This window comes from Meriones unguiculatus, chromosome 1, assembly GCF_030254825.1.
Source record: "Meriones unguiculatus strain TT.TT164.6M chromosome 1, Bangor_MerUng_6.1, whole genome shotgun sequence".
Classification (NCBI taxonomy): domain Eukaryota; kingdom Metazoa; phylum Chordata; class Mammalia; order Rodentia; family Muridae; genus Meriones; species Meriones unguiculatus.
Window position 1 is genome coordinate 142,523,274 of NC_083349.1, and position 25,680 is coordinate 142,548,953.

At 47.5% G+C, this 25,680-nt stretch overlaps 2 protein-coding genes across 9 annotated transcripts in view; both read left to right on the forward strand.

Moving 5' to 3' along the window:
* Nucleotides 1–105: 105 nt before the first annotated feature.
* LOC110554253 (tropomyosin alpha-3 chain) lies at nt 106–21,621 on the forward strand. Of its 8 annotated transcripts, none has more exons than XM_021646796.2 (9): nt 218–454; nt 6,972–7,105; nt 7,743–7,860; nt 7,959–8,029; nt 8,637–8,712; nt 10,026–10,088; nt 10,236–10,305; nt 11,329–11,407; nt 20,279–21,621. In XM_021646796.2, exons 1-9 carry the CDS (start codon nt 323–325, stop codon nt 20,280–20,282), a joined length of 747 nt encoding a protein of 248 aa, XP_021502471.1. In that variant the 5' UTR covers nt 218–322; the 3' UTR covers nt 20,283–21,621. The 8 variants fall into 8 exon arrangements, with proteins under 8 accessions (XP_021502477.1, XP_021502475.2, XP_021502471.1 ...); XM_021646797.2 differs by lacking the exon at nt 20,279–21,621 and adding an exon at nt 12,307–12,518; XM_021646802.2 differs by lacking the exons at nt 8,637–8,712; nt 11,329–11,407; nt 20,279–21,621 and adding exons at nt 9,302–9,377; nt 19,145–19,558 and having other exon boundaries at nt 106–454.
* A 3,117-nt stretch (nt 21,622–24,738) lies between these two features.
* Nucleotides 24,739–25,680, forward strand: part of Nup210l (nucleoporin 210 like) — a 94,840-nt gene continuing 93,898 nt past the window's right edge. Inside the window, exon 1 of the mRNA XM_021646719.2 lies at nt 24,739–24,939. Within this exon, the coding sequence (XP_021502394.1) occupies nt 24,752–24,939 (188 nt within the window). The 5' untranslated portion in view covers nt 24,739–24,751. The remainder of the gene's footprint in view (nt 24,940–25,680) is intronic.

Here is a 25,680-nt window from a genome sequence, read left to right on the forward strand (position 1 = left end):
CCACGAAACGCCTCTCAGTTACTATGGTAGCCTTACCCAACCCCGCCCCCCTTTACTGGTCTGAGGAAATACCGCCGAGAGTGGTCGCCTAGGGCGACTGCGAGGCTCCACCCCTCACTTTCTGCCCGCTGCCCCTCGAGTGGACTGCGTTCCCGCCTGCTTGGCAGGGGGAGGACGCGCGGTGGCGGTGGCGTCACATCCGGACGGGTGGGTGAGTTCCGGTATTTCAGGGCGGAGCAGGCGGAAGTAGGGTGAGAAGCGGCTACACCGCCGAGCGGAGGAGGTAGCGACCCGATTTCCAGAAAGCAGCTGGGTGGGCACCATGGCCGGGATCACCACCATCGAGGCGGTGAAGCGCAAGATCCAGGTTCTGCAGCAGCAGGCGGATGATGCCGAGGAGAGGGCCGAGCGCCTCCAGCGGGAAGTGGAGGGAGAGAGGCGGGCCAGGGAGCAGGTACGCACGGAGGGCGAGGCGCAGCCGGGAAGGGCGAGGCGCCCCTCCGCTGTGGGGCTCTGCTCGGCGTCCTGGGGGCCCGGACTAGACACGGAGCCCCGGGGTTGGGTGGGACACGATTACGATGGCCGGCTTAGCGAGCACAGAGGAAAGTAGGTGCTCGCGCGAGCAGGCTGGACCCTGGAAAGCATCGAGCCCCGCGCGGCGCGGGCTGCCCTTTCCCTTCGCTCATTCATTCGGTCCCTCGGAGCCGGGCGCGGCCAGGGGAGGGGCTCAGCGCCCTTTCCCTCCCCCACTGCTCCGCGAAGGGTGGGGATCCTTTGCTCTCTCTTGAGGTTTCCGGCCAGAAGGGTAAAAGTAAGTGTATGCCGATCTGGTTCGGGCGGGGCCGAACCCAACCTGTGAAAAATGAGGGTGGGAGGTGGGAACCGCCGGAAAGCCCCCGACCTGGCCCGCTCGCAGCTTTTCCGCTCCCTCCTCCTGCTCAGGAAATGAGCCAGCAGTTGGCTGAGAGGAAGCGCGGTTCCCTCCCTCACTGGCGGAGCTTGAGGCCACAGCACCACCTCCCATCCTCGAGCGTGGGGACCTTTTATAACTAACTGGTACCTCCGCCCCTCAGTTGTGCAGTGGGAGAGGAGATGATGCTCTTCCCGAGGTTTGCGAATGTCGGAGCTCGCAAACTTACTCCGCCTGTCGTGACCTGGAAGGCAGGAACGCCTGCCAGATTCAGGCCAGAAGAGTGAGCAGTGCAAATTTGACTTAGGGAAAACATTTAAGCAGGGCTGATAAGGGAGTATATGGCAGAGTCAGATGCCATGTCAGTCTCAAGGTTCCTCACTGGTTTGAACCCCGTGGAGAATGGAAACATTAGTGTGCGGCACTGGTGATTTTGGGGAGACTGCTTTCTCGGTTATTCAGTACAATGGTTTTTGTTCAACTGAAAGTGTTGGTGGGATGAATGGATTCCTACGGAAGACCTAATGAAAAGAACTCTTGTGGCCTGTTGGTGTTCTTTATTGCTCTTCCTTTGGTGTCTTTTCTTTTCTTTCTTTTTTTTTTTCCTCCGTTTTGCTGCTCATTTGGGGAATAATATTTTTGAGAGGCCAAAAGGGTGAGTGGAAAAGGAGACCACAGCTCCCTTCCTTTAACATTATCAAAATACTTTATACCTGAGCATGGAGATGTCAGAGCGTATCTTAACTTCACCCTTCTTAGGCGTCCAGTATGGTTGCTTTGAGACAGGGTGTTCCTTTGTATTCCCAGTATGCCCAAGCCTCCCAAGTGCTGGAATTAAAGGCTTGCTTGGCCACTGCTGGCGAGCCTGCAGCTTCTCCTTATCAATTCTTGTGAGATTGTTCTAGAGATGAGGAAGTCTTGAGAAGGAAAAATGGAGAGTACAGTGGAAGGAATGGACCATGTGCTGCAGAGTCATTGGCTGATGCTTAATGTGGGGCCCTGGGACTGGTTTTAGGGTAAGGTGGGGTGTGTCAGTCTGTCCCAGAATTTGGTCAGTTTCCTTATAGGTACATTTGGCTCCTTCCTTGTGTGTGATGAGTGTTTTCACAGGTTCAGAGCTTACCACATGTGCTTTTTCACGAAGTCTCCTGAGGAAGTCCTCAGAATGGGGAAGTAGGGTGGTAGTTAAATATTGATGAAACTAGTGTCTTCTTTGTGAGCCTTTGACTGTCTGCACTCTGAACTTTGAGCCCCTTCTGAAGAGCCACAGAGGGAAGGGGGATGCTTGGGCTGCCTCTGCTCTAGGGCCACCGTGGAATGTGGGTCTTGGAGGCTCCTCCTGCCAGCACTACCTGATGGAATCCTATGCTCCTATATTAGTGGACTGTCTGATCTTTTTCTGCTTACTTTGTATGGACATCCACGCTAGATGAGACCAAAGCTGACAGGCAGGTTCTCAGGTCAGACAATCCTGTTCTTGGCTGGAGACAGGCCTTTGATAGTATAGCTCCCTGTGAAGCCTTACTTTTAGCTTGGAATTTCCTTTGTATTTAGTAAAACAGTTTTATTGCTTTGTTTTCCTAAGTGGTGCTGGCATTAGACCTAAGGCCTTATGCTGGACAAGCTTTATACCACTGACCTACACCCTTGACCCTGTTCTGTCTAAACTTAGCAGGTGACAGTATAGAGTTTAAATGTGTTTATTGCTGATGTATTACCATAAATGCATATGTAACATATATGCATATACCTGTCCAGGCCATCCTTGAATGGATGAACTCAAGAGATCCTTCTGCTTCAGCCTCTGGAATTGTCTCCTGATGTTCACTGCCATGCCAGGGTCTCCACTGGAACATTTCTTTTTGATTACTGATTTTATTTACTTGTGTGTGTGTGAGTGTGTGAGACACCCTCGAGCTGGATTGCAGGTAGTTATGAACTCGCCGCCCCATCCCCACCGTATAGGTATTGGGAGCCAAAATCTTGCCAGTGCCCTGCCTACTGAGCCATCTCTCTAGCCCTGCTATAACCATTTTAAGTGAATGGTTCATGTTACCCTTTAAAAGATTTCTCTCCAAGTTTTCCATGGTCTTTTTTATTTTTCATTTTGTTCCACCCTAAAACATTGGAAGTACTACTGAGGGGGCTGGCCTTTGAACAGGGTTTCTGGCCTTAAGCTCAAGTTCTTGGTCCCTGAAGGGGGCTAGGGTGTTTGGCCGTAGGTCCCTGTATTTGGTGGACACATAACGAGCATTGTGACCTCTGTGTGGTAGAGGTTTGGATTGGTTTGGCTGCTGCTTGCCTTTCTCTGCCCCCCTGTTTCAGAGCACGCTCCTACAGGAGAAGCAAACAGCCCTTTGCTCTAAGTGCCTCTGCTTAGACTCCACCTTTATTGACTCTGGAGTGGGCAGATACCTACAGTCTCCAGCCCTTCTCCCTCTCGGTGAAATTCCTGGAGAACAGAGTCTAGAGCTCGCTAGTAGCTCCCTGGCATGTGTAAACACAGTCTCCCAGCTCCCCTCTTCAGTACAGGCCTGACTTTTCTAGTACTATCTCTGCTTTGAATTACACCTGTGACTTTCATCTAAAAAGGGAAATCCCAGGGAAGAGTGCCGGATTTAGACTTCTCCCCTCTGTCCTTGGCCCTGCTCTGTCTCTGACTACCAGCTCCTCATCAGCATCTTACATTAAGGGATGTGGTACGCTTTGGGCCTCTTTCCACAGTAAAAAAAAAATAAAATAAAATAAAAGTGTGGGGGGAATCTTATTGAGTATGCATATATTGTGTGTCTATGAGGATGTCAGCACACATAGAGGACAGAGTGCAGCTTTGTGGAGTCCATTCTCACCATTACATGGGTTCAGGATATCAAAACCCTGCTTGTCAGGCTTGCATAGATGGACACAGACCACCCTTACCCACTGAGCCAATATGGACAGCCCGATGGAGCATTTAGACTAAACTTCTGTCATAGCCAAAGCTACTGTCGGCCATCTTTTAATGTGAGCAAATGGCTGCTGCATTCCACTACCAGGATTTTGCCTCTTGAACAATGGAGAATCCTCTTAACTGTTGAGCGGAAAACCTAGCACTGTATCCTCCCAGTTTCAGGCTCTACTGGACATTCAGGTAAAACGTAGTATAACTGAAAGAAAAACATAAAATGTAATATTTCTCAGGATCAATCTGGCCTGACAAAGGCTGACCTGACCTGCTGACCTGCGTGGTATGTGTAAGCTGTCTTCCATATTCAGTTAAAGGGAGTGTCAGATCTTGATTTTGCAGCCTTTTGTTTCCTTGTAGAGAGAACTGGTCTGCTTTAGGGGAAGAAGTAGAACTTCCTGTCCTGAACCCAACACCCTCTGCTCTGTCTGAAGCCTCTGCGGGGGCTCCTTAGTTGGCAGTTCTTGTTTTAACACAGGCTTGCTCTTACAAGAGCATCGAGATGTATTTTCCCTTCCTCCTTTTTCACCCTAGTGAAGAATTCAATTGTAAATGCTGTTTTGTAGGAGAAAGTGTGGGAGCCAGCTTGTTGCCATGGAAACTGCCCTGCCCCCATAGCCTGTTATCTTTTTCCAGTTTGGGTAACTTGGAGCTGGATGGGGGCTTACATTTCAGTGCTTCCTGCAGATCCAGCTGCATTTTCTTTTTCTTTGATTTTTTTTTCCCTTTAGATTTATTTATTTTATGTATATGAATGTTGTGCCTGTGTAGTGTATGTGTGTGAACTACATGTGCCTGGTGCCCATGGAAGTCAGAAGAGAGCTTTGGAGCCTCTGAAACTGGAATTATGGATAGTTGTGAACCACCCTGTGGGGGCTGGGGATCAGCCTGATTCTTTGTAGCTCTTACCTGCTGAACGACCTCCAGCTGCATTTTTCGTGTTTGGGTTTTAGGCATGTGAAGGGGTAAGTACTGTCTAGTACTGTGAGTGTGTAGCCTTGCCTGATAGCCTGGCCTGCCCTGCCCTGCCCTGGACTGGTTGGCCTTGTTGGGTTTGTGAGGATAAATCTGCATTATCCTCCGGGACATCTGTTTTCCTAGAAGAGACAGAACTGGAGAATGCTTGTCTTTGTGGTGCTCTGAATGGTACAGTTAGGGACACAAATGGTTTCTTAGGAATGTCAATTTGTGTAGACTTGTCAATCTTCTTTTCCTGTAGCCCGCTCCCCTGCCTCCTTTCCCAGTCTCTTTGATCTCCTGTGTTTGTATGTGGAAATTTTTGTTCCTGAATGTTAGCAGGAGTCTTGTCTGGTTATATCCCTCCCCATAGGGCTAATGGCCCAGATTCTTCAGCTGCCACCACCCTTGCCTGTTAAGAGGAAACCAGGGTAATAGAATCCAGGCACAGTCTGGGCTAGAAAGGAGAGCTAGTGCTCACCAGGATAGAAACATCTGCATGCATCCATGTGCAGCAGAGGTCTTAAATTTGGGGTGGCTTGTTTGTTTATTGAAATAGGCTCTCCCTGTGTACCCGTGTTGGCCTTGAACTCATGGTCCCTATGTCTCAGTCTCCAGAATGTCATGTAGCCATGTGCTATCACACCTATGAGGACACTTTCCGTAGACTGGCAGTGCACAAGCTACAGCTTTCTGTTTGTTCCTTGCTCATAGCCAGTTAGTGACTTACTTGGATTGAGCTTGTACTTTATTGTTTGTGAAGCTGAAGAAATCACTGTCAGAATTGTACTAAGTCCAGTGAAGCTTAGGAGATTGTGAGGAATAGAAAGGCAGTTCAGACAGACAGGCATAGCAGTAGGTGGAGGCTAGGTTTCTTCTTTGCTTGTTTTCATATTATCACAGTATAGCATTCTTTGTTAAGGCAGTAAGGGAATACTGCAAGGGTGGGCGGGGGGAAGATAGCCCAGTCTATTTTCTTTTTTAATTAAAGAGTGTATGAACAGAGCATGTGTGGTAGTCAGATCAACTTGTGGGGACCAGTTCTCTGTCTACTATGTGAGTCCCAGGGATTGAATTTGGGGTCTCAGGCTCGGCATCTGGCGCCTTTAGCTGTTGAGCCATCTTTCCAGCCTCAGTTACCCCAATCTTGCATTCTTATGCTTCCTTGCCTGGAAAGCTATTCCGGAAGGCATTAGTTGGTCATCCTCCTGATGTGTTAGGGTAAGGTGATCAGAAGATTAACAACTTAAGCTGCAAATTTAGTTAATATAGAAGGAATTATGATAAAATGATAGAAATACTAAATGCCTGGTATATGCTTATAGTCCCAGCACTCAGGAGGTAAAGACCGGAGCAGAGGATCTAGAGTTGAAAGCTAGAAGTAGCTGTCATTTATTGAGTAATGACACATACTTCTGTTCTTAAAGATTTATTTATTTATTATGTATACAGTGTTCTATCTGCGTGTACCCTATACACCAGAAGAGGGCACCAGATCTCATTATAGATGGTTGTGAGCCACCATGTGGTTGCTGGGGGTTGAACTAAGGATCTCTGGAAAGAGCAGCCAGTGCTCTTAACTTCCGAGCCATCTCTCCAGCCCTCTAGCTGCTTTTGAGACAGGATCTCACCATGTAGACCAGGCTGGCCTCAGACTCAAAGAGACCCACTTGCCTCTGCCTTCTGTGTGCTGGGATTGAAGGTTTGTGGCATCACACCTGGCTTTGTTGACTCTTCCAGGTTCTGAAATTTGAATTGAGTCCAGAAGAGAGAGGATAATACTGTCTGGACAAGGAACTGAATTTTCAAACACACTTCAGGGCTGAGGGTACATCTCAGTTATTAGAGTACCTGTGTAGCATGTATGAAGCCCAGGGTGCCATCCATGGAACAGCATGAACTGGACACTGCAGTACATACCTGTAATCCCAACACAGGGAGTTACTGTGTGGCCAGCTTGGGATACATGAGATTGGTTTGCAGGAACAAAACGTTTCATGTAGGACAAATGGGAGTTCTTAGATGGCAAAAAAGGAAGTTGATTTCTACTCCTGTATGTTAGATCTTTTAGCATTTGGGCCAAGACAGGATCTGTGTGACTCTAACCTCTTCGTAGTAGTCAGGGCTGTCACAATTGTTTCCCTTTCCTATTGATTTAAGGCTGAAGCTGAGGTGGCCTCCTTGAATCGCAGAATCCAGCTGGTTGAAGAGGAGCTGGACCGTGCTCAGGAGCGCCTTGCCACTGCTCTGCAGAAGTTAGAGGAAGCAGAAAAGGCTGCTGATGAGAGTGAGAGGTATGTGGGGGACACGAGGGCGTGTGAGTTCCAAAAGAATTGGGCAGTGGGGTAGCTGAGTGGTGCATCACTCTCCTTCCATCCCTGGGTTCCATCCCTGGCACTGCAAATAAAATAGTTGATAGTGGCTCTGACCTAGATTTCTCTCTAGACCTGTTTTTTTGTTTTGTTTGGGTTTTTTGTTGAAGCGTGAGCTCATGTAGCCCAGACTGGCTTTGAACTCTTGAGCCTCCTGCCTCCACTTTCCAAAGTTGTTGGGATTACAGACCTGTGCCACCACATCCTGTTCTAGACCCGTTTTTGTTTTTGCAAATTGAAGCTGGCATCTACCTTATGCTGGACACATCCTCTACCACCGAGTTACACTCCTAGCCCCCACATCTGCTTTTTAAATGGTAGTGATTTTATATTAGTACTATTTTGTACTGTGTGAATTGAACTGGGGCCTTGCATATACCAGACACCTGCTGTATTCCTAGCCCATGTTTTAAATTAAATGGTGCATGTACTCGGGTGTTATCAAGTTTCCATTTGGGTGGCAAACAGGAATGGACTCTAAAGGCTGTGACTTTGAGTTCTTAGAATGGAGTTGATACAGACCTCAGAGTCATTGCTGTATTCATCCGGTTTCTGGCAGAGGTATGAAGGTGATTGAAAACCGGGCTCTAAAAGATGAAGAAAAGATGGAACTCCAGGAAATCCAGCTAAAGGAAGCAAAGCACATTGCAGAAGAGGCAGATAGGAAGTATGAAGAGGTGAGCCACCTCTGCAGTGACGTGGAGGCTCTGCAAAGACTGCCATGAAGGGCTGTTGCCCTTGCTTGCTTGAGCTGTACCAAGGTCTTGTCTTCTAGGTGGCTCGGAAGTTGGTGATTATTGAAGGAGACTTGGAACGCACGGAGGAACGAGCCGAGCTGGCAGAGTCGTGAGTATTTTGTCTCCAGATCTTGTCAGACCATCCTTCCTGCTTGGGCACTAATCCGAGTAAACCAGCATTCCTTCGACCTTGTTAAACAGGCCCGGGAGGGTGGTAGCTTCTAAGAATGGCTTTGGGCTTTCTCTTATCTTGACTAGTAACAGGTAACAAGGCTTGCTTATTCTCGGGAAGATTCTCAGATTGAGGGAACATAGAGACTAATATGGCAAACAGCTAGTTGGAAGATCCTATTGGGTCCTTCCACCTGGAATTTCTTCCTTCTTGGCCTGTACTGACTTCAGACCTGGTCTCAGTTTTTACCACTTTGCCAATCTGCCTGGGAAATTGAGAGCAAAGGCTTTAGAGAAATCACCTGCTGCCCATTGGTGCCAGCCTGGCCTTGTGTAACAAAGTCAGCATGGATGAGTATGTTTGTGCTTTCCTTGCACCTCCCTCCAGACATGACATATCATGACCATGGTGATGTTTTCTTCCCGTTTGTTTGTTTATTTTTACCCACCCCACACCCCATTTTGCGGCTTGTTTTCTTGCTCTTCCTTTTTTAACCTTTTCCCCACAACCTGGCTTGTGCCACTCCCGTGACTGTCACTAACAGCCGTTGCCGAGAGATGGACGAGCAGATCAGACTCATGGACCAGAACCTGAAGTGTCTGAGTGCTGCTGAAGAAAAGGTACTAACCATTAAGCCCACGGAGAGGCTCCGTGCCTGTGGTATGCTTTCTTTCAGTTCGGTTTGGTTTTGCAGCTGCCTCCCCTCCACCAGTTGATTTGTTGAGTGCTTTCTCGTTTCTCCATGGAATGCTCCATTCCTTTCCACTCACTTGGCATCTCTCATCTCTTCTTTCCTAATCGCTTCACTGCCTTCCCCCAGAGGGCCTCTGCCTCCCTTCAGTGATTTGGGGGGGTTGTTTGGGTTGGGCATCTGTCCCCACCTCCACCACCCAAGGAGCAGTTGTAACCTGTTCCTGGTAGTGAGTGATTTCTCTCAAGTGTTCTTTTTTTTTTTATCAGAGCAAAACATTCTGAGCACAGGGGGTCCAGCCCCTGCCATACATGTGCCATGGTAGAGGGGGCCGGGCTGATGCTTGCTCAGGTTACCCAGAAACTTTTCTTCCCTGATTGCAGCCCAGCTCTCTCTACACATAGGTTCAATTCACATCTGTGTGTCTCTCTCCTTTTTTTTTTATTTTTATTTTATTTTATTTTTTTATTTCTTCCTCTTTCCCCTTTCCTCTCCTGCGGTATGTAAAATATTCACAGTAAGTGTTCTGAGCTGGAGGAGGAGCTGAAGAATGTCACCAACAACCTCAAGTCTCTTGAGGCTCAGGCGGAGAAGGTAGGGCTGGTTTGTGAGGATGGCAGGCTTTGGGGCCTGGGCCCAGCCCTGCCCTTAATGACAGGCATACCCATTCCATATACTCCAGTGAAAATCGTCCTCTTCCTTCCCACCTTTGTCCATCAGAGTGTAGGTTTAGTACTAATTCCTGTCTGCCTCCATGGCTTAGGTTCAGTTAACTCTGTGGTCTCCGGGGCCTACAGTCGTGTGCTCATTGAGCTGACGCTGCTGTGCTCGGGTCAGTTAGAGGAGCTCTGTAGAATCTGAAGAGTCAGCTGGGGGAAGCAGAGCCCCAGCTCTCGATCCACCCAGTAGTTAGGACGGGTGGCTGCCGCTTACTATCATTGGGCTTTAACTGTGGATCTCTGCTGATGATGTTGGAGAAAGAAAACCCTTTGGGTTGATAGGAGTAAGGTCAAAAGTTAAGTCTGTTAACAAAAGCAAAAGAGGGTCCCAGTGGAGTTCACTCTGCGATTTTTATATTTGGAAATGTTTAGGTCTTGGGACCCTTTGTCAAAAACTGGTCCTTGCTCTTAGTCCAGAACCAAACTGAATCCCCATCAAAGAATGTGTATGAGCAATGTAAGAGTAACATGACGATTTTCTGCAGGTTCTCCGCTGACATTTGTGTTCTGCTTCTCTTAATAGTACTCTCAAAAAGAAGACAAGTATGAAGAAGAAATAAAGATTCTTACTGATAAGCTCAAGGAGGTGAGCTGAGGGGCTGACACGTGGGGAGATAGAAAGCATTAATGTTACATTGGTAATTTGCCTTGCTGGCCTTGCTTCTGAATGGCCTACAGGCATGAGGGGAAGAAATAACCATCTTTCATTCTGATTGGCCTTATATTTCCTCAGGCAGAGACCCGTGCTGAGTTTGCTGAAAGATCGGTAGCCAAGCTGGAAAAGACCATTGATGACTTGGAAGGTATGGCGTGTGTGCGGGAGGGAGGCCTTGCCCGTCCAGCCTGAGCCTTTTCTCTGTTCATCAGAGAACTGGTAGTGACTTGGTGTGTCCTGCCCTGTGTTGTATCGAGGGAAAGTAGGTCAAACCGTGGAGTTGGATTTTTAATCTTTTCCTTTAATAAGGCCACTTATTTCCAGAATCTGCCACCTTTCCGCTAAAAAGATCTAATGGCTGTATTTATCTCCCAATTTCGTAATGTTAAGTTTCTCAACTCTTGAGTCTGTGAGTCAAAGTGGAAGCCACGCTGCTGAGAAGGTAGTGAAGTCGGTGTGTCACCCTGTGGCCGCTTGAGCTGTTTCTTCTTACTCAAGTTGGGGGACACCGCTCCAGGAGATAGTAACCACGTCTCACAGTTGCACAGCGTCAGGCCTTCTTGTTCTTGCAGTCTGGCAGTTTTGTCTGTCCACCTTAACAAGGAAACAAGTCTTTTCTCGTGGACTGCCTTGATACAGACGCTCTTGGTGACCGGATGTTCTTTGAAAGGGTTTGGGGAGGCGCCCTGTAGAGCCCAGGGCCCGTGAATACTGATCACGCTGACTAGGCAGAAGTTGGTCACCGCGCATGTGTGCTTTCTCTTTCTGTCGTCCGTAAGTTTTATCACTGATTCTGGGCTGTGCAGGAGTGGTGTCCTCGGGTGCCTGGCATATGTTCAGGTTCTCAGTTCTTGCCACAGTTGACTTGAGACATTAGAAAGTACAGTTGGCCATTGGGAAAAGTAGTCTGAAAATGGCCAGTCACAGTTGCCAGAAGCTTTGTTTTGTTTCCCATCGTGGTGTTAGACCCACAGTTACATTTTTCCTATTTTCCTCTTTGTTTGTTTTGTTGTTGTTTTTTTTTTTTTTTTTTTTTGAGACAGGCTGTCCTGGACTTTAGACCAGGTTGGCCTTGAACTCACACAGATTTTTCCTATTTTCTAATGACTCCCTCTCTTCATCTGCTTCTGATACCTTTCACTTTATCCTTGTGGTTCCTGTGCCTGTCCAGACGAGCTTTATGCCCAGAAACTGAAGTACAAGGCCATTAGCGACGAGCTGGACCACGCCCTCAATGACATGACCTCTATGTAACTATCAGGCAGCTGAGTGGGGGGTCCCTGGCTCTGGGTGAGGGTGCAGAGTGTGCAGCCTGGGAAACATTGGTGCTGGTTATTTGTTTGGCAGAACCTGGGGAGGTGTTTACTCTTGGATGCAGTTTGTGTCCTCTCTTACTCTCCCATGGAGCTCTGACAGGGTCTAATTATGTAAGCCATGGTGACCTCAAACTCCAGATTGTCCTGACTCACCCTCCACTGCTAAGATTGCAACCACGTGCCGTTGTGCCTAGTTCTCCTTGGCACTGAGTTTTCACTTTTGTTTCTCAAAGCTAGGTATGGTGACACACAGCGGTAGTCCTTACAGTCTAGCTGCTAAGGCCAGCTAATGCTGCATGGCAAGACAGGGTCTCAAAAGCAAAACACAGCAGGTGTGCTGGCGCTCACCTTCGATCCTGCCATAGGCAGGTGGATGTCTTGAATATGAAGCCAGCCTGGCTTCACTACAAAGTGAGTTCCAGAATAGCCAGGGCTTCTGAGAGAGACCCTGTCTCAAAAAACAAACAAGGACACAGAGAGAGAGAGAGAGAGAGAGAGAGAGAGAGAGATCCTGATCTGTGCCCTGCTACTAAAGCTCACAATGGGACATCCCTGGGATGAGAAGCAGCCAGTTTAAGAATTGAGCTGAGCCCCAAAGCAAGCCAAGCAGTAAACAGCACCAAAAGTTTTGTGGGACTTCATTTGTTTGCTGTGGATCTGATCCCTAATGCTAATCTCTGCTTCCTTGCGCTAACCCTGGGAGCAGCCCAGTGTTGCAGCCTGTAGTGTCTGGCTCTCTTTTTCCCGCTGCTCTTTTGCCCCTTTTCCTTCCTCTCAAGCTGCTGCCTCAGTTGAGCCAGCCCTTCTCACCTGGAGTGTCCTTTTTTATACAGATAAACTGTCACCGTTTCTGCTCAGTGCTGGATCTGCCCCCTTTCCTTGGGGAACCCAACACCCTACTCGCTCTGGATTCCATTTGGGTCAGCCTGGCTGTTTCCCAAAGCCTTAGGGCTGGGGGCAGGCTTGAGGGGGGGGTCACAAAGCAATTTACATATTTGCTTTCACCCCATATTAAAATGTTAAGCTACCAGAAGCCTTATGCCCTCCTGCATTTGTGTTGTTGACAAAGCTGTTGGTGCACATACGAAGGAGCCCTGCCAGTGTGATGTGGGCACAGCTGCGTTAGGCTCCCCTTCTTCTGACTAATGTATAATCAAAGCTACTTCTGTGTGTGTGTTTTTCTTGACACTTAAACTTGCTGATTGGAGTCTTGTCAGCCTGGTGATCTAGTAAAGGCTGCTCGTGGTAGGGAGTCCAGAGTTATTTCTCGAGCCTTTAAGACCATCTTAAGTCTTTTACTTCTGAATTCTGAAATAGTCTACCTGGAGCATTTTCATTCCCTAAAGCCTTTTTCCCCATACTGAGTTGTTGTCAATGCGTTCTGTCCTTTGCCAGGGATTCAGACACTCCATCCTCTGAGCACACTGGGCCTGTGGGATCCATCCTTACAGTTAAACAATTCTATCCTCCCAAGTCATAGAAAACCGTGTAACTTAGTGGGTTGAATTCTCATCAGATGGACATTTGGTCTTTAAACCTTTCTCACTTATTTAAGGCTGCTACCTCAACTTTGTTTCTAATGAGATATAAAACACGAAAAATTATTGGAAAAATGAAAACAACCAGTCAAACATAGTTCAAACATGAGGGTAATGACTTACTGTTAAATTTCTACTAGAAAAATTCTTGGATATCAACACTTCAGAGCTGTTCGAGTTTATACAACAGATACACTTGATATTACAACTAAATGTTGTGTAGTATTTCAGTTTCTTAGCAGCGTGTATTTGAAACTTGCCTTTTCTGTTCAGTATCCAGGGCTGTGGATGTGGTATGGGGCTGTAGGGAGAGAACATGGCCCTTAGTCTGAACCCCAGTACCACAAAGAAAGAAAGGAAAGAGGGGTCATTTTGGCTGCATAGATGACTCAGAGGTTAAGAGTCTGTCTGCCCTTCTAGAGGTTCCGAGTTCAAATCCCAGTAACCACATGGGAGCTCACAGCCATCTATACCCTCTAATACCCTCTTCTGGTGTGCAGGTGTACATGCAGAGAGAGCAACTCATATACAAAAAATAAACAAATAAAATCTTGTTTAAGAAATTGCTGGCCGGGCAGTGGTGGTGCACACCTTTTAATCCCAGCGCTTGGGTGGTTTGGGATCTCTGTGAGTTCCAGGGCAGCCTGGTCTAGGGCAAGTTTCAGGACAGCCATGGCTACACAGAAACCCCGTCTTGAAAAACCAAAAAATAAAGGAAAGGAAAGATACAGCTAGGTAGAGAAGTTTGCCCTAGTCTTGAGTTTCTACCTATAGTGTTTCTTCCTGCCCCTGAGGTTCGGTAGAGGTTGGTTTATTTGCAGGTACTGATATTTTCTAACTGTCCTATCCTGGTAGACATGAATGCAGCTGAGGAGCCACCTGCACTCAGGTTGCTCTGAATCTAAAGGACAAAGTTAAAGCTGCTCTGTGAGCTGCAGATAGTCAAGGTTGGGGAGCTAAGTGGGAGGGGCACTGGTTCCATGATGGTCCCCAAATTGGAATTTTTGAGCTCTTTGTCTTTTTAAGACAGTTCTCTCTTGTCCCTGGCTATTCTAGAACTCAGTGTGTGCCCAAGCTGGCCTTGAGCTCATGGCATTCCTCCTTCTGCCTGGTTTAGGTGGGGTTTGTTCATTGTCTTTATTTTGCTGAAGCAAACACCATTGAGCTACATAACCAGCCCCAGGTTTGGCTTTTTATGAGCAGAATTCAGTTTGAGATAGTTGATACTCAGTATTCTAGTTAAATAAAAACAAGGTAAAAAAGCAGAACTAGAGAAAAACACAGTAGCCATGAGGGCGGTTGGCGTGGGGCACGATGGTTGCTGAAGTGCTCCTGGGAAGCTCTGTTCGAGTTTGAAAAGTGGTGGAGATGCCACTGTAGTTTATGCGCAGGTGTGCGACAAGAAGTTGGATCTGGGCATGGTGGGCAGGCCTGTGCCCAGCATTCAGGACACTGGGGAAGGAAGATCAGAAGTTTAAGGCCACACTGAACTACACAGCAAGACCTGATCAAAAGGCCGGGGGGGTGGTATATGTCTTTAATCCCAGAGGATGGATTTCTGAGTTCAAGGCCAGTCCAGTCCACATATCCAGTCCTGGGCCAGCCAGTGTAGTGATATTCTTTAAAAATCAACTTGTAAAGCATCATCTTTTTCTGGTCTGTGGTGTGCGCACTTCTAATCTCAGCACAGAGGCAAAGACAGATGGCCTCTGGGTTTGAGGCCAACCTGGTCTACAGAGCCACTCCCAGGACAGTCAAGGCTATGTAGGAAACCCTGTCTCAGAAAACAAAACGAATAATCTTTTTACAATTAAAAAATAGTACGTGTGTGTGTTTTATGTGTGCACTGGAGTGGGAACACATCCTCAACTGTGCTGAGCCCGTGTTGCAGACATCCCAGTTAAAGTTCACAAGATAACACTGCGTGTACCGCGCACACTACTAGTCATGACTATGCCGTATTTTGGAAAATATGAGGTTAGGTTGCAGATTTACCTGTTTAGCTAGTTTTCTGAGCTGGAGTCTCACATTGTAGCCCAGGCTAACTTAAGGCTCAGCAGTCCTCACTTCAGCCTTGAAAGTGGTGTGTGGGAGGCATGTGCGGCCATGTCTGGTAAAATGACACTTTGACAGCTACGCAAATGGAAGTGAAGTTAGGTTACTGGCTTTGAGACTAAGAAAGCGACAGTGTTAAAGATGTAGGGACATAATAATGTCCTGGTTTGAGATTTGGGAAGCGAGAGAAGCATGTGTCTGAGAAACTGACAGGTTTTGCAGGTGAAAACAAAATCCAGAGGCTGGAATCGGAGGGGCTGATAGAGATCTGGAATGCTGAGGTATTGGAAGCAGTTTTAAGTTACACCAACACTTTAAAACCATAAAGAACATCTGCAGGTGTTGGCCTTGGTGGTACACAACTTTAATCCCAGCACTTGGGCAGAGGAGGCCAGTCTACATAGCTAGTTCCAGGATAGCCTGTGCTACATAGAGCCTGAAAAAAAAAAAAGAAAACAAAACCAGCATCTGCAGGTGTGAACAGGTTAAATCAGGAGAAAAGCCTAGTTGGGCAGTATAGAAGGAAGTTGGAAGTATGGAAGGAATAGATAGCAGATAGATTGAGAGGGAAGGGAACTGCGATGGGCTCCCAGTGCTGAGCGGTTTGAGGGTATGTGTTGAGCATTAGGGTGGGTTAAGGGGTAACGTTCAAGAGCCAGGAGAGCATTAGTGAAAGAAGAAAAGCAGTAAATATGTTTTAAAGTGGTTGTGCCCAGTAGAGTAACGTCTGGTATGAGTCACTTGTTTCTGTGGCTGTTGAAAATGTCTGTGGTGAGGCTAGAATTCAGTCTTAAATAGTTATGTGACTTTAAGTAGTCCCATGACGCTGTTGCTCAGCAAAGTTGAAGACATTTGGTATTGGACAGGAGTTAGAACACAAGGGTGAGAATGTAGTGAGATCCTATCTCAAAGTAAATAGCTGAAAGCAGTCTGGGACTTAGATATAGCTGAACGGTAGGCTGTTTGCCTGGTGTGCACAGGGTTCGAGGAGCAACCCGTGGCGTTGTTTACAAAGGAAAGAGAATGAGTTAAGAGCAACAGACTAAAGGGAAAGGTGGCTTCTCGTTCTCCGTGGCTTCTGCTTTACCCTATTGGTAGGTCTCTTTCTACTATCCCAGGGAAGTTTGAGAACTAGTGTCAGGTAGGTCCTTCTCAATTCTGTGCTTCACATCCTGTTTCTGTATGTGTTCATTGCTGGGGCCAACACCAGAGCAAAGCACTTGGCTCCTTAGCGTGTTTCTCTCTAAAGCCAACTGAGTTTCTTTTCCCTCATTGCTGTTGTTGAAATGAGGAACAACTGTGCTTGGTCGGATGTCACCTAGTGGTGGAGCTTCTTTTCATGACTATACTACAGTTCCTTGGGATTTTTTTTTTTTTTTTAATTTATTGTGTGTGGGTGCCAAATGTGAGGCGCAGCATGCATATCCACATATAGAGATAGGAGGTCAAAGGGCACGTAGGGAGTGGTTTGCCCCAGAGATCCAACTCAGGGCATCAGGCTTAGCAGCAAGTGACCATGAGCTATCTTGCTGACCTATCTAGAGAACTCCTCAACTGGGCATGGCTGGAGTGAGCCAGGGAGTCTTGTTTGGGCTTCCCAGGGAAGGGAGGGCCTTCGTGAACTAATACTATGTAATACCGACATTTCAGTCATTCGAAGCTCAGGCTCAGAGAGCAGTTGGGTTTCTAACCGCAGTCTTTAGGGGAGCTTCGACTGGGGGTTTTGTTAAGTGGTAAAGTCTTTATCATTTCTCTAAATGGAACAGACTGTTGAACAAGATCTGGGTACTACCCTTCTTTCCTAAAACCGGTGTGGGGACAAAACCACGTTGGATATGGATGAGACACATCCATAGCAACATATGTTGAGGGGTGAGAGTTTGTGTGCCTGCTGTTGGTCAAGAATGTCTCCTACTCAACCAGGCCAGGCATCAGGCCACTAGCTTAGACTCCCCGTCTGTCACAGGACAGGGGAAGACTCTGCATGTAATCATGTTGTTCCAGCCAGTACATACCTGCAGAACCTTCTGGCCACTGTTAAAGTAGAACCCATCTGTAGCCAGTCATGGAGGCATGGAAGGCAGAGGCAGGAGGATCGCACAAGTTTGAAGCCAGCCCGATACATAATCTTCGAAAAACAGACTCCCTGTACAGTTTTCCATATTCTTCCCTGGGGTAGAGGAGAGACAGTGCCACTTACCAAGAACGTTAGCTAGGCCATTTGTCTGTAGTCAGTGCCAGCAAGATAGCACCGTGGTCGCCTGCTGCCAAGCCTGATGCCCTGGGTTGGATCTCTGGGGCGAACAATCCCTACTCGTCCTCTGAGCTCCCTATCTCTATATGTGGATATGCACCCACACTCAGAGAAGGCTCTAAAAACATAGGAAGTTGAACTTGATCTTCAAGCCGGGCATGCTGGTACACACGTTTAATCCCAGCGCTGAGGAGGCAGAGGCAGGCAGATTGAGGCCAACCTCGTCTAAAGTGAGTTCCAGGACAGCCAGATCTATATAGTGAGAGCCTGTCTTAGAAAAATTAAAAATAACCAAAATAAACTTGAGCTTCAGGGGCTGATAGTAGGGGTGGACCAAGAGTAGTTTTGCTTCCCTGTCTGCATCTCTGGGTATAAGGTGAGCGACAGCTGGGTGGAGTGGTGCACATCTGTTGTCACAGTCATTCGGGAGACCACAGCTGCAAGATCAGGTTTGAGCTGAGCCAGAGCATCAGAGCACGAATCTTTCTCGCTGGGGGGAGGGGAGTATGTTCTCCTTGAAATGTGCTCTAAGTTGTAAACGCAGATAAAGGCAGTGGACCTGAGCATGAGTTTAATGTACATCTAAGTAATGTTATAAGGAAAAACAAAACAAAACTTGGTATCATGGGATTATTTTTAAACCTAACAAGTCTAGCCACTGATGAGTAGCTGTAGCCTATGAGAACTAGGTCCTTTGAAGACTTATTTTTATTTCAGACTTATTTTTATTTCATTTATGAGTGTTCTATCTGCATGGACACCTGCATGCCAGAAGAGGGCATCAGATCCTAGTATAGATGGTTGGGAGCCACCATGTGGTTGCCGGGGAAATCAAACTCAGGGCCTCTGGGAGAGCAGACAGTGCTCTTAACTGCTGAGCCATCTCTCCAGCACCTTCTTTGATTTTCTTAAGGTTGAAATATATAGTGGTGGACATGACATTTATATTCAAAGCAAGAGAGAAAACTAAAATTTTCTCATGAGCCCCAGCTTCTCCTATAGGTCACAGGCCTGGACTGGAATCTGTGATCACCTTTGGCAAGGAGACAGCATGATGTTCCTTAAATTAATAGAGTTTTTGTATTTTCTGGTGGTGGGGGAGGGAGTGTTTGCTTGCCTGTATGTCTGTACACCACGTGCGTGCCTCGTGCCTGAGGCTGGAAGAGGGCGTTGAATTTCCTAGGACTAGAGTTACAGCAGGTTGTGAGCTCCCGTGTTGGGGCTAGAATTGAACCCAGGTCCTTTGGGAGAGCACTAGTGCTCTTAACCTCTGAGCCTCCTCTCTAACCCTCACAGTAGTCATAATTGGCTTGTATCCTTTAACTGCTGGGTATGCTGCTGACCCGGATAGATGGTTTCTTACATAAAGGGCAACCTAAACATGAATTGGGGAGAGCTTCAGGGTGTCTGCTGTACAGCACTGCAGTAACACTTCATTTGAAATGAAGGATTGAGTGGGTGAGATGGTTTCAAATAGTGTGCCCTTTGCTTTTTCTGAACCCTCATTGCTAACTGCCTATAAGTCCACTGTACTGCCATGCGACTGTCTCAGCCCAGCCATAGATAACTGTGAAGGAAGTGTCTTTTCACACTCAGAATGCGCCTACAGCTGAAATTCTTCCATGCTGTATCCCTCTGTTGGTTTTCCCACCAACTGGCCGGCTCTTCTTGCTCTGGGCCCTCACACTCTGCTGCTGAGTGGTGCACATTATGTAGACCAGCTAGTTGAATGACACATTTGCCTCTGCTGTCCACTAACCTCCCCTTTTCTCTCTCTCCTCCTGTTTCTCCTTTCCTCTTCCCTCTTCTCTGTTGTCGCTGCAGAGCGTCTCTACAGCCAACTTGAGCGAAACCGCCTGCTTTCTAATGAGCTGAAGCTAACGCTGCATGATCTGTGTGACTGATGGGCAGGGCTCCCTGGTGCCCAGTAAACCCACACTCCTGACCTGGACCCCAGCAAAAAGCTGATTGATTGCCTTTTTAAAAGATACTGTTTTGCCCTAAGCAGGTTGCTTTCTGATGAGGGCAGTTAGAATACTGTTGATTTCCTGGCGGCCCCCATGAAGTTGCAATGGCTGTTTCTATTCTAGAAGAGATGATGGGTGATGAAGAAGGAGCCTGGGAGATTTAGTGGGGAGTTTGGAAGCCATTAGCTGCGGCCCTCTCACCTGTGCACCAACTGTAGGGTTTGCTCTCTTGCATGGATATTTTCTAACAATAAAAAGACTGGCTTGACAAGGTGTTGTAAGTGCGCCATCTGCAGGCCCAGGGCTGGGCTTTTGTGACTGGGTGGGAATGGGTGGGAAGAATGCTGAAGTGTGGAGATGGTCTGTTTGCCATCACTCGGGTTCTGATGAAGCTCTGTGGTTCACTGTCTAAGCAGATGAAGTGCTTGGTGTCTTACCACTGGCCTTCTGCCTGGTAGTTTTCCTTCTTGCTGCTTTTGTGTTTAGTTTTAAGTCACTGTCGGGTCAGCTCTGTTGATAACTCTGCTAAAATCTCAGTGGGGCTTTGCTTACAAGAATGTGTCTGGGCAGTATTCTTGACTTAAACCTGAGGACTCCTGCCCCCTTCACTTTGTGGAAAAAATACCTATTGCAGGAGGATTGTCCTGTGCTCTTTACTTGAGATTTTGATGTTTGCCTTTGTCTGCAGTGGTCACGCTCTAGTGTGGCATTTCAGGTGGGCAGAGTCAAAAAGTAGATGCTTTCAGCCTGATCCTTTTGAGACTGAAAGCTGAATGTCTCTTGGTTGCCTATTGGAAGGAGGGGAAATGGCTAAATCCAGTTCCCTCCCCTAGGCAGTAGAGAAACTCCCTTGGCTTCAGTTGGCAAGCCAGAGAGCCCACAGAACGCAGGGCTGCGGTAGCTGGCTTCTGCAGCTTCCATGCAACTGGAGCAAGGCTCAGGGTGGGGATTGCTTGAAAATTGTGTAATTCCTCTTCTTTATTCCCACTAGATAAGCTGAAGTGCACCAAAGAGGAACACCTCTGTACACAAAGGATGCTGGACCAGACTCTGCTGGACCTGAATGAGATGTAGAGCACCCCCAGCCCCCGCCCCATGGCTACTCCTCCCTCTGACCCTGACTCCGCCAGAGGCCAGCCTGCCTGAAGCTGACCTTGAAACTGAGGGCTGATCTTTTTAACTGAAGGCTGCTTTCCCCTCCTGCCACCCTTTCTACCCCTCCTGTCTTTTTCACAAAACTGTGTCAGCCTCTTCCCAGAATTCCAGCTGTAGGGGCTGACATGTTTGGGAACAATATTTAAGGGAATGTGAGCACAATGCAGAGTGTCTTCAGTGCAGTTGTGACATGCACATTTGAGTACTTTTGTCTAAGCAACCATTTGTAACATTCCCAGCACTTTGCAGCTTGGAGCAGCAACCCAGTCCTTCCACTGTTGGAAGGTGACATTTCAGCCTAATGGATACTGACTCCTCCATAGAGGAGGACCACAGGAACCGGCCTGCCTTGCTGAGACCCAGACAGACTCCACCGTTGGAGACCTCAGTGCTCTGCACCAAGGCCTAGCCAAACAACAGGGGATTCTAGGAAGTTAGCCAAAAACAAAAAAACTGTTCCGGGCTGTGAAGGTTTTCAGCTTTGATATCTGTGAACAACTTTTCGCATGTTTTTATTTTTACCTTTTCCATCAGATGTGACCAAATAAGATGGTGAGGTGTCTGAGATGCCCGCAGCTCCCAGGGCCCTGTGGGTGTTAGGCAAGTGTGCTGCTTTAGCCTGGGTGTGAGCCCAGACTTGTCTCATCTCTACCCCTTTTCCAGCTGCTCACAAAATGCATCATGTTGCCCCTTAGTGTTGAGGTGACCCCTGAGGGAGAAAGGGAAGGAAGATTATGTTTGTGCCACTGATTTAGCCACAGGAAAGTCATCTCATCACCCTTTCCTGAAGCTGCTGTCTCTAAAGTGCCAGCTCATTGTGCTTTGTGTCAGTCAGTGCTGGAGAAATCTTGAATAGCTTATGTAAAAAAAAACAAAAAACAAAAAAAACAACTTTTTAAATTTTATATTATTTTGAAATTTTGCTTTTGGGGGGGGTTGGGTTACCTTGGCCAACCCATTGCCTGTCCAAATTCTTGCAGTCTGTGGCTGCTGGTGTGCTGATCTTTCGTGTCCCCACCCAATCGCCATGTTCAGGTGGTTCCTCCAGGCCTGTTAGGTCGACACCCTGCCGCTTCCTGGCTTGTTTGTATTCTTCTCCATCTGGAAGAAGAGAATCCCATAGTGCAACTGTTTTGATACTGAATATTGACATTTTGGAATAAAGAACCAGTCCCTCCACCCTCGGACCTACGTGACTTTATTAGACCAAAAATGTGCTTTCTTTACAGGGGCTATACAGCCAGGGTTAAGAGTCTCTGTGGTTGACAACAGCAGGATTAAACAGTGCACAAATCGAAAGCAGACAAAAAATAAACATGGATTCAGAATCTGGCTGTGGGGTTTGGGAGGTGGCGCCCTTGGTAAGAGCTCACCCAGCTCTCATATAAGGAAGCTAAGGATGTGCCTGGAGAGGTGGCTCAGTGGTTAAGAGCACTGGCTGTTCTTCCAGAGGTCCTGAGTTCAAGTCCCAGCAACCACGTGATGCCTCACAACCATCTATCACGTGCTCTGATGTGCATGCATCAGAAAAAAGTAATTTTTTTTTTTGAAAAACAATTTTCTTTTTCAAGACAGGGTTTCTCACTGTGTAATTCTGGCTGTCCTGGAACTCTGTAGACCAGGCTGGCCTCGAACTCTCATCGATCCACCTGTCTCTGCCTCCCAGAGTGCTGGGATTACAAGTGTCAGCCACCACACCTGGCTTAAATAAATCTTTGGGGGTGGGGGGAAGCTAAGGACAGCATATTACCTGTTGTCCCAGCACCCTAGCCTGCTGTGAGACGGGAGCATCCCTGGGGCTTACTGGCCAGCCAGTTAGTTCAGTCTGGACCCTGTCTCTTGGTTGGATGTGTGAGGTCAAACACTTTAAATCCAGCAGGCAGAGGCAAGGTAATCTCTGAGTACCTAGTGTTTCAGGACAGCCAGTGCTATACAGAGAAACCCTGTCTAGAAAAACAAGCAGCCCCAGGTGGCTCAAGGATCACTTGTTTATGCAAAAGAGGGGGTGGTGCAGGGAGAGAGTTCCCAGCACAAGTTGTGCCTCAGCCAATTGTAACTCCAGTTCCAGGGCACCTGAGGGTTTCTGCACACGTGGTCCGCTTCAACTGCAAGCTCACGCACAGACTCAGTACATTTTTTTTTCTTTCGTTTTTTGTTTTATGAGACAGGGTTTCTCTAAAGGCCTGGCTGTCTGGAACTCAGTGTGTAGACCAGACTGGCCTCAAACTCAAAAGAGCTCTGCCTGCTTCTGCTGCTCCTCAAGTGCTGAGATTAGAAGTGTTCACCTCCACAATTGGTGCAAAAAGAAAAATAAAGTTTATTTGTGAGATTGGGTTTCTCTGGGTAGCTCTTTGTCCTCAAACTCAGAGATCCACCTGCCTCTGCCTCTCGAGTGTTGGGATTAAAGGCGTGTACCACCACCACCACCACCCAGCAAAATTCAATTTTTTAAAAAAATTAAGGTGGAAAGCATTTGAGGAAAGCATCCAAGTTTCGCCTCTGGCTTCTACACACTTGCAGGCATTATTATTTAGCTTTTGGTTTGTTTGTTTGTTTGAGATAGTATGCAGCCCTGGCTGGCCAGGTTCTTAACATGTAAACCAGGCTTACACTCAGATCCACCTGCACCTGCTTTCCGAGTGCTGGGATTAAAGGCACAAGCTACTATGCCCAGCTTTAAAGTTTCCTGCTCAGCCTGGAGTGGTAGCACACTTCTGTAATCCCAGCGCTTGGGGAGGCAGAGGCAGGTGGATCTCTGAGTCCAGAACAACCAGAGTTACACAAACCCTGTCTTGAAAAACCAAAAAAAAGAAAATAAATCCTTTTTTCTTTTTTGGTTGCTGGGGTTAAAAGGTGTATACCACCATTGGCTCAAAATATTTCTTGAACAAGACAACAACAGCAGGATTAGCTCCTGCTGAATCCCTGGGTATGCCAGGCTTCAAACCATAATTTCAGCAAGGGTGGGGAGGCCTGGGAAAGACGGGAATACTACAAATTTGAGGCCATTCTGGGCTGCATAAATTCCAGAGCAGCCTGGACTGCAAAGAGAAAGTTCCTCTGACCGGTGAAGGGGACCAACCAGCTGAGCCTGAAGATGTGAGTTTGATCCTGGTGTCCACAGTGAAAGGACTGACTGACACAGGTCGGCCTCTGCCGGCCACAGTCATGCGGTGGCACTGTGCCAACATGTACTCAGCATGCAAACCCGAATCTTAAAGGTAGGGTGGAAGTTTGTCCGGATGTAATGCCATCCCCTATAGAGTGGTGGTCAGGTAATGTCCAACAGACTGGACATTCGTCAGTACAACCATATGAACTCCATGGACTGCCGCCTTAGTATGTGATGTTGCTCATGCTCCTGAGGATTCTTTTGAATACCTGGAGGAAAGATTTAGAATTGTTTTTGTTGGGGGGGGGTCATGGGGCCCAGAAACAGGTGTCTTTCTTGATCACTTTTCACTTTTTTTTTTTTTTTTTAAGGCAGGATGTCCGGTTGCACTTAGTGTTCACAAACTCACTAGACTGGCTGGCACTCAGACCCCTCCTGGTCCTTGCCTCCCCAGTGTCGTGGGATGAGAGGCAGGCTGTGGCCTGTTTTTATGTGGGTGCACCTCAGGGAGTGTCACTGCCTTAGCTCCTGATTACCATGGGTCACCACACCCCTAGAAAACAAGTGCTCCCAGGGACTATTTTGCTAAGTAGTGTTGTATGAGACAGTGACTTTCCAAGTTGCTTCTGGGGCCAGTGTCTGGCGTTTCCCGCATTGTGGTCTTAAAGCAGGACATAAATTCGGTTCCTAGAGAAGAACAACATATTTACTTTTACAAAGGACAGCTGTTTATCCTATAGATTGGACTTTTTTTTTTTTCCTATTTATGCCCTAGACTAATGCTGAAGGGAAATTACTTCAATTTTTAAAATTAAGTAACTTGTTTCTTAGTATTAGGGTTGAACCTAGACTTTTGTACATGCGAGTCATGAGTTTCACCCCAGTCTTTCTGCCCTGTTTTATTACAAAAGTAAAAATGGAGTCAAACGCTAGAAACAACAGGAGGAGAAATGGGATGCCCAGTTGTTTTGGACTTTTGTATGTGGTTCTTTGCTGTTAAAAGTCTACCACTGAATATTCAGTAAAGTGACCCTTTCAGTCTGTGCCCAAAATTTCCATAAATTAGCATTTTGACGAATTTAGAAAGTACCCATAATTCCTAGCAAGAAGACACCCCCGTGACGCTGTGGCTTAGGATTGGTTGGTGCTGGTGCTGGCCACGTGGAATTGAGTGGGAGCCGAGACCAGGCGGTCGCCATGGTTGGCTCTGGGGCGCCTCTTCCTCAAGGCTTCGGGCTCCTTTTCTCCTTGACTCCACACTACTTCCTGTTTTTGATTGGGACCTTGGCCAACAAACTCAATGTGCCACAAGTGTTACTGCCCTTCAGCCGGGAGCCAGGCCGGGTGCCCTTCTTGCTGGAGGCCCAGCGTGGCTGCTACGTCTGGTGAGGGCCCCGGGGCAGAGAGCCCACGACCTTGTCCCCACAGCGAAGAGGAAAAGGTCACGCAGTCTGGAGGGGCCCGGACGTGGCATCCGTGGGTGGGATACAGCTTAAGTTGTGAGGCTCTGTAAGTAGCAGAGAGACAGCTAGTCAGTGTAAACAGCTGCTGGCACAGGAAAGCACCCCGTGTCAGACGCTTCCAGCGTTTATTTTCCCTAATTTGATGGAGTGAAATGAGAGCCACGTTAAAAGACCCTGACAGCAAGACAAAACCAGAGTAACAAGACACGATTCATCACGCGTGTGACTGGAGGGCCCCTCCCCCTGTACAGGGGTTCAGTGGAAGATCCTGGGCAGTAAACTCTGGGATGATGCTCTTCCTGATTAAAGAGAACTCAGTAGCAGGTCATGTGGTTACCTGATCCGTGAGGGAGTTAACTAAAGGGCGTCCTTAGATAACCCAACATTCATCCTAAGGGCTTTGCACGTGGTCAGCAAGCCCTCCAGCTAGGTGCTACTCCCCGCCCCTTTCCTGCCTCCTACAAGAAGCGGTGAGGTTTTTATCCCAGCGTACAAGAATTTCAACTCTTGTTTCATGAAGTATAAGGAACTTATTGTGAATAAGCCCGGGTGATGCTCATCCTTCGGGAATCATTCTCGTTCTGAGAGCTTTCCATCCATCCAAGATGCTAATAATGATTTTTTTTTTATTGGTATTTTTCGAGACAGGGTTTCTCTGTGTAG